The sequence below is a fragment of the Amphibalanus amphitrite genome, unplaced genomic scaffold, assembly GCF_019059575.1.
Source record: "Amphibalanus amphitrite isolate SeventyFive unplaced genomic scaffold, NRLGWU_Aamphi_draft 000156F_arrow, whole genome shotgun sequence".
Classification (NCBI taxonomy): domain Eukaryota; kingdom Metazoa; phylum Arthropoda; class Thecostraca; order Balanomorpha; family Balanidae; genus Amphibalanus; species Amphibalanus amphitrite.
The window spans coordinates 777,265-790,661 of NW_024881651.1; the positions used below are offsets into that span (position 1 = coordinate 777,265).

General features: G+C 49.6%; 1 protein-coding gene across 3 annotated transcripts in view; it reads right to left on the bottom strand.

Annotated features, from left to right (window-relative positions):
- LOC122383154 (high affinity cAMP-specific and IBMX-insensitive 3',5'-cyclic phosphodiesterase 8A-like) overlaps positions 1 to 13,397 on the bottom strand; it is a 74,453-nt gene that overhangs the window by 31,522 nt on the left and 29,534 nt on the right. For all 3 annotated transcript variants that reach the window (XM_043369318.1, XM_043369316.1, XM_043369317.1), the window contains exon 2: positions 6,469 to 6,554. In XM_043369318.1, coding sequence (XP_043225253.1) covers positions 6,469 to 6,554 — 86 coding nt within the window. The remainder of the gene's footprint in view (positions 1 to 6,468; positions 6,555 to 13,397) is intronic.

Below are 13,397 nucleotides of genomic sequence, written 5' to 3' on the forward strand. Positions count from 1 at the left end.
ATATCTGCTTTCAAACCATCTTTAGTTTCCACTCACGTGTTTCTACGCCTCTGTATGGTATTTTCACTCGGGTCCCAGTTTTAAAAGGCCTCACTCTTGGCCAATGCCCTAAATTTGGAGACGGATCTAAAAGATAGACGGACTAGTGTTGGCCTTCTTCCGATAGAGGACACTGCCTCATAAGGTCACGCGGCTGAGGGCACTCCCACATAGCACACGCAACCCGGCCGGCCGGCGGGCCATGTCACGCCTGTAAAAAGCACGTGCTCCCTGAAGTTCGCTGACACCTCAAATCACGAACATCCGGGTCGACGTTTATCCGTGTATGGGACTTTGAAATGCAGCATTAAAGGGACAGTCCCGTGCTGCCAGCAACAAAACTAAATGTGTTTCCTGTTGGGCGATCCCCGTACTAACATACCTATCGGCGTTATGTTTTGGCAGTCGGTATGAAACAATTCACAATTGAGCAGGGTTTCACTTTATAAATCAGTCGGTTTACTTGTTTCGACTTCTTTCACAAAAACTTGGACAAACATGCATGGTAATATCTATTCAAATGTCCATCAAGTGACTCAACTCCCAAATTCCTTGAGAGGCTCAATCAAACTGAGACGATTTAACTCCATGGATATTGGATATAAGACCTAACCGGACCTAGACAACAGTACAGCAGTGCGGTAACCATGAGACGTGAAGCGACGTTCCTCGCCACGCCAGCATATACCTCAGGTCCGTATCACGATCACGAGAGTCGCTGGCGATCTCGCTGAGCAGTGAGCAGTCTATCATCACACAACGAAAGGCACAAGATATGCGGAACTCATTCACTAATGCAGATTTGACACTATCCGATCATTCCTCATCTCTATCATGCGTGCAGTGGACGCACAACGTGCTGATGGGATGTGTGTATAGAAATCGGGAGCTTAACATTTTTTATTCCAAGGCATTACCAAAGCAATCATTTCCGGTGAACTAAATCGAATTGCTTCGAACTGATAATAAAACGTTCAGCGAAACTGACAACTTCGCTACAATGTCCTTAGGTCGATTCAAGTTTCAATATATTCTGGGGACGAATTTTTCCACTAATAATATGTCATTGTGGTCGGCTGTGCTTTAGCACTAAAGCGCTCTCCTTGAAAGAAGAAACTTCCCGGTAAGTTTAAAGTTCACGCAAGTTTAGGAGCCGGTAACTGCTGGCGGTGTGGGACACACCAGCTCCGTTTAACTACATTGAGAGCCGAGGACTTGCTGCAGCACGCACAACTTCGCCAAAGCCATTACGGCATCATCCACTGGAGCATGTGTTTTATAAAAAGGAATTGGATATCAATTAATGCATTTATCACCATCCACGCGAATGGTGATTAGAGACAAGACAAAACATCCGTCATAAAGCGCATTGGGAGGCAACACATCATATTCCTATGATAGCGCTTTCATGTACCTTTTATACCTTCCCGAACAAGTCCTTTTATTACCGGCCGATAAAATCACTCACATCAAATTAAGGTGATTTTTTTTTTGCAATGCAAGCGTTGGGTGCGTAACTACACTTGCCACCATACATATAGAAACCTATAACAAAATTGGAAAATCATAACATTCATAGCGTTTTTCAATGTCATAGAGACCCTAAGGTGTGAACAAGCTTCCACAAACACAAGCATTTTAAGTCGATGGTGGCCCGCTTTTTAGTTTTTTCTTTTTGTCAAAACAGGATCATCTTTATTACTGCTCAGCTAAATTTCACGTGGCTCAGCTCATAGCACAGTGGGGATTTTTCCGATCTAGCGCCTATTAATTCAAAAAATATTTTTTGGATTTTGGTTTATTTTTTGTGTCAGTAGGGCTAAGAAATGTCTGAATTTTTCATATATGGCATTGTTTTATCAGTATGTCCACAGCAAAACTAGGAAAAATGCGCCCAAAGTTCACACTCATGCGTGATTACTCAATGGGCTCAGCAAAGCCCGAAAGTATAGCTCAATTTCATTGTCCTGTCCTATTGGTTTTAATCTTGCGAGGTCTTAAAGTTGCATATCGTCTGAAAGGCACCTTTATTAGGAATGGAATGGCAAACAGAAAGTATGCCACAACCTTACTAAGGTCACAAAAATGCCCTTTACAAAAAACCCTTACAGACACCACATTGAAGGAATGGTATTCTAAATAAATGTAGGAAATCAACAATGTTCTCCACACTTTTCCACTCCGAAATATATCCTATCGAATTCGCCACTTTCTTCTGCACAAGACAACGCCTAGTTTGGCTGCCGAAACTTGCCTGAACACGGAATATTCAAATTAGAGTATCTTAACACCCCACTCGAGGAGCGCTAGGGCAAACAGCACGATATAGGTATGTTCCGGACATAGGCGAATAATTTTACTTCGTGATTTATATGATGCATATTTTCTGAGACACATTCATTAGGAATAGGATGACAAACGTAAATTATACATACCGTAACCTTATTAACCATCGCACTTGTGGGGAAGGGGAGGGGGAAGGGGTCGGATAAAACCCCATGGTTTTCCGCAAATTACTTGCGCAAAAAGCGGCCGATCGCGCCGAAACTCTCGGTACCCTCGAGATCATCAATTTTACACCTAACCTAAAAATTTCATGACTCTGACCCAACTGACCTTTGACCTGTGGCATATTTCTCGAGACCATGTTTGGCCGGAATCGCGATTCGGCGTATGCCAGCTCACATTATCCGCGGTTTCCAGTCTTTTTGTGGTTTTAAACGTTCAAATATGTGAAATGATGTTGGTGCCATGCATAATGGTGGGTGTCAAGGTCACGTGAAGGTCAAGTCAAGGTCATTGACCTTTTGATGACCTTGGTTCACTTTTTCGAGTTTTACTTGTTTCTAGGGTAGTTTTTGGTGCTGATTTCGATTTTAGCAGCCATTTGAATATTTACGAAGTAGTTCTAGTGCCTTTGTTCCATGTTACGAAGCTATCAGTAGTAGGTGACACTTCTATGGATGGCCGGCAGGGCGCCTACTAATTGATCTAACCTGACGTGACCCGACCTGGCCTAAATGCATAAAGACATCGTCTGTGATCAAAACTAACATGAAATTCGTGATCAGCACCCCAAAATATCCCGTAACACCCTAACTTTGCGAAGTTTCAAGAGGTCTCGATTTCCCAACTTTAGTTGGGTCATTAAACTGACTTGGAAAGTCAGCTTATGACCTTGGACTTTGAAATTGGATATATTCGGCCTCATTTCGTCATAGGCAGCACGCTTGACTTTTCCGCGAAGCTCTAGCTTGATCAGGGGCCAAACGGCTGAGCGGGGGGTCCAATTGAACCCCCTATACTATGTTGATAATGCACATTTACAGGTAAAATTCTCACCAGGACACACCAGCCAACATCTGTGCACAATCTGGCTACAATTCTACCTATGGTTTGCCCTCTACGAATAAATACGTGCTAGATCGGAAAAATCCCCACTGTGCATAGGCGGCGGAACGATTTGAGACAAGGGGGGGGGGGGGCATCAGCTCAAGTAGTCAAACCTAGGGTACCCCCAAATCCTGTTTTCTCATCGGATTTAGGCCACTTATTTTTCGTCACAGCCCTGGCACGATGATTTTTTATTTTTTTATTTTTTTTTTTACTAAACGAAAATGGCAGTTCACCCCCGTATGCGTGGTTAACTTTAAGCTGATCCTCAAAAACCTATGTGTTTGTCTCTTCCTTATTGTCGTTTGATAAATTCCATTTATCCTACATGTATCAAATTCCCAAGAAGCCATCACAGTACTAATCAGTGGCGAATCCCTGGGGAGGTCACATGGGTCATGACTTAGGGCCTGGGGTCACCACATGTCTGCCAGGAGCACCACAGGCCTGACAGCCGACAGGGGCACCACAGGCCCGCCAGGGGTACCACTGGTCTAGCAGGGGCACCACGGGCCGTCAGTGGCACCACAGGCCTGTCAGGAGCACCATCGGCCTAGCAAAAGCACTACAGGTCTTCCAGGGGCACCACAGACCTGCCAGGGGCACCAGAGGCCTGCTAGGGGCACTATCGGCTTCGCAGGGGAACCACCGGCCTCGCAAGGGCACCATAGGCCTGTCAAGGGCACCACAAGCCTGTCGTTGGCACTTAACCCTCGCACGACCAGGCCATTTCTCATAACCACGAACGACCAGGGGGGGGGGGGTGTTACGACCCCCCCTTGGCGTTTCGAAACGGAAGGTCGTAGAGCTTAGCGGAAAAAACCAACGGATTGCTCTCAACGAGATCTCGCGATTGGTGGTATATTTTTGGGTCCTAGGTCAACATTTGACCTACTTTTGACCGGTCAAAGGTCAAATTTTCGGAAAAATAGACTTTTTTCAACTTTCGGCGGCGATTGCGGCAAAACGGTGGGAGATATCGACTTGAAACCTTCACTATCGTGTTCCTTGATCAATTCTCTATCGTTTGGTATGTATTTCGTTTCCCTAGCTCTAAAAATGGCGCGTTGGGAGCGCCGGAAGTCGGCAAGGTCACAGTCGGCGGCAGGAATTCGAAAAATCAAAATTTAAATTTTTGAAATCTGATTGTATTTTTGGATTTGGGAGGTCCATTTGCTCCCTATAGAAGCTAATATTGCTGCATATTCCCATTGAGGTGACAAGAATTAGCAAAATAGTGGTTCGGGCGCTTTTCAAAAATAGTACCGGACGCTGTTCCTCTTGTGACGTCATAGCTCCGTGACCCGATAGGCGTTATCACAAGTGTATTCGCGGCCATTGGGGCGACGTAAGAAAAGAAGAAACCAACTGGCCCAAGAACTTAAAATTATCAGTTAGCATGCACCTTTTCCTTGGTGTGTAGAGAATTTACCATTATTTGTTACAGAAAATTTCATTTAAAATCTTCCATTTATGCTTTTTTCATCGTTTGCACAATATCTTCTTTTACTAAGCTAGAAACACTAATTAGAAATAGTTCCCGCATCATCAAGAACAATAGGGAAGGCTTGAAGTGAATAAAATAATTTAAACGGTTTTGTAATCTATGTGAGAGCACTTCTAAAATTGCCTGTAGAAATGTTGAAGGCAAAAGTTAAACTTTTTCACAAGACGGATGTCTATAAACCTATTTAACTTGTGACAACTCAGCCGGTATTTCGTCGCCTACTGCCCAGCTTTCCCTAGTGACCGATAGAGGCGCTGCTATCGATGTCCGCCCGTGCCGCCTAACGCTGACCTGACCCGGTCAAATTTCTTATACCATATGATAGCCAATACTTGCCCCAACATGCATGGGAAGTTTCATCACGATCCATCAACCGATGTCCGTACCACCGGCAGGAAACCTCGGGCGTTGGCACTCAGTTTGTGAAAATCCGGCCGGAGGCTGTACCTCTTATGACGTCATAACTCCGTGACCTGACATGACCCGATCAATTTTTTTTTCGGCAAAAGATGCGCAAAGGTTGCCCCAGAGGGTATTGAAAATTTCAGCCCGCTACGACAAGCCGTTTAGCGTGCACTTTGAAAAAACCTCAGGGGGGGGGGGGGTTGATACAACCCCCCCCCTAGGGGTTCTAGGGTTAAGGATTGTCAGGGGCACCACAAACCTGTCAAGGGCACCTGCGTTCTAACAGGGGCACCACAGGCTCGCCAGGGGCACCACAGACCTGCCAAGGCCCAGGGACACCACAGGCCTAGCAAGGACACCACAGGCCTGTCAGGGGCACCACGGGCCTGTCAGGGCCCATGGGCACCTAAGTCATGTCAGGGCCCACCGTAGGCTTGTCAGGGGGCAGGGTAGGTAGGTACCACAGTCTTTCCAGGGGCACCAGCGGCCTAGCAGGGACACCAGTCATCACATGAGTAACCAAAAATAAAGCAAAAAAAAAGGAAAATAGGGCACCACCAAAATTAAGTGGCCGAAATCCGTTGAGGTTTTAATTTTGGGTATAGGTAGGGAGCACCACTTCGATTCATGACCCTACCCTTGGAGTTTTCCCGAATCCGCCCCTGGTACTAAAACATCAAATTTAAGGGGGGCACCTTGCTATTGGTGCCCCCCTTGCAGAATTCAAGGGGGGCACGGTGCCCCGGTGCCCCCCCGTTCCGCCGCCTATGGCTCAGCTTCCAAGTTCCAAGAACAGATGGCGCTAGTGACATACGCCTGAAGGTATGCTGTGCCGCAGGGCATCACAGGATCGACGCGGTAGGAATCGGAGGCAAATTACATTTAGGCAACAAAACGAAGCTCAAAAGGTAAAAATACAATTTATGGCACTGAAGGACAAAGCTCCATGAATATCAATACTAAATTCCAAAACACAGCCGTGTGCCTTAGTTTATAAGCTGGCATTCATGACGTAGTACTAACTAGAAACTTTGCCTGCCGCGGGGCCCGGGGTCATGTAACAGGTAACTAGTAACGTTGGTAACGGTGATAACGGTGGTAACGGTGGTAACAGGTACACTTACGGCATCGGCAGGAGTGGGCCGGGCCAGGGTCGGCTTGCTGCTCCACAGGGGCATCCTGGTGCCGGCAGAAGACATCATCTCCCCGGCTGAAACAACGTCATCGCACGTCACTACCGGATCATTCACACGGTCAGTTACAGAAACACGTCACACATGATGGAACGTAGGGTGAGCGTGGAAGTTACAATCTGTGTTACGCATCGCGTAACACGGCGTATGTCAGTATGTGCAATGTGCAAATGCATAAAACAAGGTCAGCATTGATCGGGTGAAGGTAGGAAAGGATTGGAAACGATGGATGTCGGGGGGCGGGGGAGGAAAACGGCCGCCACTGTTATTGGGAGCATTTTATCGACTGGGTGCTGAGCAATGCGCCGCTGCAGTGGCGGCTGAGTACTGAATAGTGGTCGGTATAGGCGGTCGGTATTCAGCGGTCAGCGGTCAGCGATCAGCGATCAATAGTCAGTAGTCAGTAGTCAGTAGTCAGTAGTCAGTGGTCACTGGTCAGATAGTCAGATAGTCAGCGATCAACTATCAGTGGTTAGTGGCAGACATGAGCATGGATCCGAGAAAATGGATCTGGGATCTAATCCCACGGATCCTGATCTCGGATCCAACTGGATCATAGATCCAGCTTTCAAATTTATCGAGCGTAGGGATCACAGATCCGAGTCTCATGTTTTGCTTGAGATCCAGTAAGATCATAGATCCTCACTTATTTTTTTGTTAACACAGAAATCCCCAAAAACACTTGTTGCAACTCATAAACGTTCTGTTTTAGTGATTTCATGTGTTCGCACGTCATAATCCATAATTTTGTGGCATTTAGGTATTGACACAGAAACCCTTTAAAACATGGTTTCAAATGTTGGGCATGATGGTATCCACTCAGATCATAGATCCATGGTCTTGATTCATCGTCAGATCGTATGAGATCATAGATCCACGATGAATTTTTCACGCCGGATCCGATGGAATCATAGATCCTAACCTGCAGTTTGCTTCGAGATCCACTGAGATCATAGATCCATCGCTCGGATCCATGCACATGTCTGGACTTAGTGGCCACTGGTCGACGGTCAGTGGCCGCTTATCAGTGCTTAACACCCAGTGATCAACAGCCACCCGTCACTGGTCGGTACCCGTCAGGCGCCGACCGATCAGGGGACGGTGGGGGAAGGGCGGGGAGGGGGGGGGCGAGTCCAAACTGCGGCCGTCCATCAGCTCCGATCTTGATCATCGGCCAAGCCAAGCAGCATTGTGTGCCGACGGCAGCGTCAGTCAGCCGGCCGACCGGCCGGCCGGGCGGGTATATACGGGGCGGCGCCGACGTGACGGCCGATCGACAGACCCGACCACAGGCTGGTCGGACTGGACCACCGAGCCGGTGTGATTTGAGTGACAGACCACCATAGGCGGTCTGAGGGACAGATCAGACCACCGAGAGGTGTGGTCTGAGTGACAGATCAGACCACCGAGAGGTGTGGTCTGAGTGACAGACCAGACCTCCGCGCCGTCCGGTGTGGTCTAAGTGACAGACCGCACCACAGGCCGGTGTAGTCTGATTGACAGACCAGATCATCGGGAGGTCTGACAGACCAGACCACCACCAAGCAGATCGGATGAACTGACCAAACCACTGGACGGTGTGAGTGACAGATCAAATCACTGGAGCGGTCTGATTGACAGGCCGGAATTTGACGGGTCTGTTTATTGGACAGACCAAACCGCCAAACGGTCTGGTCTGGTGCACAGACCACCGTCTCTGACTGACAGACCAAACTACCAAAAGGTCTGGTCTAGTGAATAGACCATCGGCTCTGACTCATAGACCAGATCACCAGCTGGTCTGACTGACAGAGAGGACCACTTGTCGGATGGAACTGGACCGGTCTGATGAACAGAACAGAGCAACGCGGCGGGTTGGTGTGATGGGCAGACCAGACAACCAGGAGAGAAGACCACCGGACCTGGACCGGTCAGATGGACCGATAAGACCACCACACCAGTCGCCGCGCCGTCCGCACCGGCCTGATGAACAGATTAGACCATCGCGCCAGGCCCGTCTGTCGGTCTGTCAGATTTATAAGATGACAAATGATTCTCAGTGCTCACGCACTGAACAAATAAGCTCAACATACGTATTGGTGGTATAAAAGGTATTGCATCTGTTGACCAGCTGACGTTGCCGATCTTAGTCAACACTGAACAGGCATCCGTCAGGGATGTGACTCAGTTTTGTCATTTTTTTTTGCCTCTGTTGGTCTCGTGAGGCCATCAATAGCGATATACTGCGCTGTTTTCCATCGTCGATAACACCTTAGCATTTAAAAGCGCGTCGGTGACCGGAGCTGTGCGCCGCGCCGAGGTGGTTTCCCGGGGAGGGGAGCTACTATGTTTGGTGTGCCGTGTGCCCCGCCACTAGCTCGATGTGCCCAGCTGCTCAGCGACTGGCTGGGTGTTCCCCGCTGCCCAGTGATTAGCTCGATGTTCCCCGCTGCCCCGCGACTAGCTATCGGTGTTCCCCGCTGCCCAGTGCTGCAGAGCTCGATGTTCCCCGCTGCCCCGCGACTAGCTCGGTGTGCTCCACTGGCCAGCGACTGTAGCTCGGTGTTCCCCGGTGGCCGCCTCCCGCGTCAGACACAGAGAGCGTGTCGGCCGGAGGAGTCCGATTGATCCGACGCTCGGCAGCGCTCGGCTGGGACTCACGGATCACTGCCGCCACTTGACACCAATCAGTCGGTCCTCATTTACCCGAGCACCGGTGTGGCGCGGCGCTGAGCTACTTCACACCTAAGTCGAGCTAATTCGGCTGTTAATAGCATTCAATAATGCATGATGATGGTTATGACGTGGTAGGTAATAGGCACCCGAAATGACATAAATCGATCAATCAGTTTAAATGAGCGTCGTCCTGGCCGAGCATAATTCATAACACGGTGAACGGCCGAGCTGAGCGGTTCATCCAGCGATCGCAGGTTTTTATTAGCATATTTAGAGAATCGCACATTAGCGCTGGTCCAGTTCCAGCAGTGGCAATGTGTGTTAAAGGGACACTCCCACCTTAACATTAGTTTTGAGTTGAGATAGCCAAATTGGTGGCCATGGCCTGCAAATACCGGTTTGGGCACTCACAACATCGAAAAATGCTTTAATTCGAAGATATGGAATTTCAAACTTGCAGTTTTCGGATTCTAAGGGGCTAATGCATTGGAATGCCCCCTTAGAATTTGTGACGTCAGCGGAGATCTAACGATTTTTAAATCTTAGACTAAAACCATCGGTAACACGTGGTGGTATACGCTGCTTTGCGCGCAACGTCTGCCGCACTTTAAGGCTGCCAAATTATTGCTTCCAAATAAAGTCGCTAGTAACAGGGGAGATCCCAAAAAGTAAACAAAAGTAAAAGCCTAATATCTTGAAAACCAGTGAATATTTTATGGTGAAATTTGGTAGATATTCGTTTTCGCTCTTTCTGAACCAAGGGACATCACTTTCATGCCAATTCATTAACTTTTTTGAAGGTGGGAGGGTCCCTTTAAAGGGACCCTCCCACCTTCAAAAAAGTTAATGAATTGGCATGAAAGTGATGTCGCTCGGTTCAGAAACAGCAAAAACGAATATCTACCAAATTTCATCGAAAAATATTCACCGGTTTTCAAGATATTAGACTTTTACTTTTGTTTACTTTTTGGGATCTCCGCTGTTCCTAGCGACTTTATTTGAAAGTGCGGCATTTGTTGCGCGCAAAGCAGCATATACCACCGCGTGCTACAAAACGTTTTAGTCAAACATTTAACGGACGTTCGAAAGCCTGATGACGTCATCAGATTCCCGTAATGGTTAAGAGATAGGGACCACGCTGGTCCCACCCTGCAAGTAAAGGGAAGAAATTTCTTGAACACCATAAAGCTGCGGGGGTTGCGACCAGGATAAATGGTGGTTTCTGAGCCTGGCCGCAAACTTGGCTATCTCAACTCAAAACTAATGTTAAGGTGGGAGGGTCCCTTTAAGCACTCACTCATTAGCTGCTGCTGATGACTATTACTAGTTCAAATAACTTCAGAGCCACCTGTGCAGCACACACGAAATGGATGTCGGGCAGCCGCACACGGCAGGCGACTACGGACAGACTCCCCAGTGACTCAGCCACTGTTGAAGCCGCTATACTGCAGTCGCCGATCGAAGGGTCGACAATTAAACCACCTATCTTCGGTACACAGCCCGGCGATAGGCGCCCAGCAGCGAAATTAGAACGTTATCTGCGCGAGAGCGACTGGCCACCGGACAGGTCCCCAGACTGGCCCGGGCGGCCACCCCACCGACGCTGGTCCAGCGGTAAAAATCGCTCGACGGCCGCTGATCCCCACCGAAGGCAGACAAACCTGTGGAGCAGACGTGTCCTCGCTGCTCCACAGGTTACGCAATGACGTCGCCAGGTTGACGGGTCGGGAGAAGGGAGAGAGATGGAAGAGAAAGAGAAGAGCAGGGGATAAAGAATAAGGGAATGAGAAGAAAATAGGAATTAAATAAAGATTAGTGTGCAAGTGGAAAAGTGAAAAGGGAAGGCAAGGTGAGGAAGAAAAACTGAGGGTTTGGGAAAAACAGAAACATCAGAAACAAAGCAATGGTGTAAAAAAAGACGCACCAAGGGAAATGAAGGCAACTTAATGGGTACGCAGCAAGAGAAACAATATCTGAGCCCCGAGGGAGACAAAGTCACACAACCGGGGCCTTGGACACCGACCAGACTGTGGATCGAAGCGAGTGGAGCAGTTTCATCCCAGTCTGGTCGAGTGACGCGGGAGCCGACGGAGGGGATTACATCGACTAATGAGGAGCGCCGCCCAGTGCGACCTCGGCAGGTCGGTCGACGGCCCGGTATCGTGCCTGTGAATCCCACCGCCCGGCCATCTCTTAGGGTTGCTGACCTGAGTACGGCACGCACAGTGGCCGGATGTGCGTCAGCGAACGCTCCGGTCACTGACTGGCCAACATGGCCAGTCTCAGAGGTTCTCTTGGCGGTGTCTGACCACACACGACCGTCGGGGCAGCGCAGCGCTGTGGCGCTGAGCCCCAGCGGAAAACAGGGAGCGGCCCGCCGACCGCCGTCGTACGACCGTGGTGACAGTCGCCGCGCCGGCGCGGCGGAGCGCGTTTGCAAGCGGCCACGGCCCGTGCAGACCGGCCGGTGATCGCCACTACAGACAGAACCTGCTCCAGACCGGCCCAAACAGCCAGACAGCACGCGGAACGATGTCCGCAGCCACACATATGCAGATGAACACTGGTATCGCTTGTAGCAGATGCACAATACAGTGATAACTCGGCCGGTGGCGAGCAGTGGCTGCACCTACCACACCTCGCTTACGGAGTTGAACGCGGGGAGGTCCAACCCACCACGGGGGTGCGGCGTCACCGACCGCGCGATCGGCCGATGGGTATCAGCAGCGCGTGGGGCCCGGCCTATCGGCGTCATCACGGCCACGCAGACGCCAAATATTTGCCCTCGAACGCAGCAGCTCATCGCCGCGACCTCGAGCTCCGTGTGACCGTTGACCGCCCGTTCAGATACCCAATGACACATGGGTCGTCTATTGCGAAAAACGACCGTGCAATCTGACACTTATATGATACGCCGCGTGTTCCGCTGTGGCGATGGATGCGTACTTCCGACATCTTCTGACAGTGAGTCGCTCTGTAGTGTGCAGAAATAAGATCTTGCAGAATGTGCTACAATGCATGTGCGTGTGTATTGGGGAATAGGGAGGCAGGGGATAAGGGCGATAAGTAATCCACGACTTTACGGTGCTAAATATATACTTTGTTATGGTGAATTGCCCACAGTTACAGTGAAAAGAATTAAAGAAGTCGTGCGTGGTGGCTACGGGGAGGGTGTGGATGAGGTCACCGGGTACATTGACGTCCCCAGACAGAGTGCTGAGGGGTCCGTACAGGACAGAGTGAGAGAGATGAGTATACATGAATAGTGATGGTGATAAGTACCTACAGGGATAGTGCGGAGAGATAGGCAGGTCCGTCCTCTACACGGCAAACGCCACGGAGCAGGGGAAGATGGCGAGCGGCCAGAGCAGAGCGGCGACGGGCCGCGGTCGATACGGCACCATCAGCAATGGGTGGGCCGCGCCCGGTCAGCGGACAGGGACGGGGGAGGGTCTCCGCTGGGTCAAACGCGGACAACACTTCTTCCTACCACTACAAATGTCGCTAGAGAATCTGTACTAGCGAGTTAGCCGGACTGAGTCAGACCCCTGAAGCTTGATTATTGTAGTTCATCCATGTAGCTACAGGCTGTAGCTGACCCTGCAGCTTAACTGGTAGTCAGCTGTAGCTAGGCTGGCTCAGTTATCTAACCGCCACTGAGTAAGCTCTCTGGCACTGGCGCAGCACTGAACTAGGCTGGGTCGGCCCGGTGGCTCGGCGGGGTTAACCACCCAGCTGGAGCGCGGGTTCCTGCACGGATGACTGATAGGGCGCCCGGCAACCCCCACCAATCGGTAAACAATCGGTGAGCAGCTCCGATAAGGCTGCCCGTCAGGGCATCCCAGCAACAGCGTGGTGCCGCCGACTGAATGAATGGGTCGCCGTGCCGGCACGGTGACTCTGAGGCAACTGTCATAGAGACTAAACATTCCGCACGTCTTCAGTGAGACAACAATACATTGTTGAATGTTCATTGTGACAATTATGACTAGATAAGTGAAACTTTTTTAAATATAAAGGTACTGTATTATAGAAAGCCTTCGCAAACGCGTTTCGATTATATCATCTTCAGTGCTAGCTTCCCATAATACAAAAAGAAAATGGTACAAAAGTTCACAACACATCGCAAATACACACGCTGCAATTTTTTCTCTCACAATATCACGGGTAGAATGTTTTTATATACTTCTGGAATGCAAGACCGC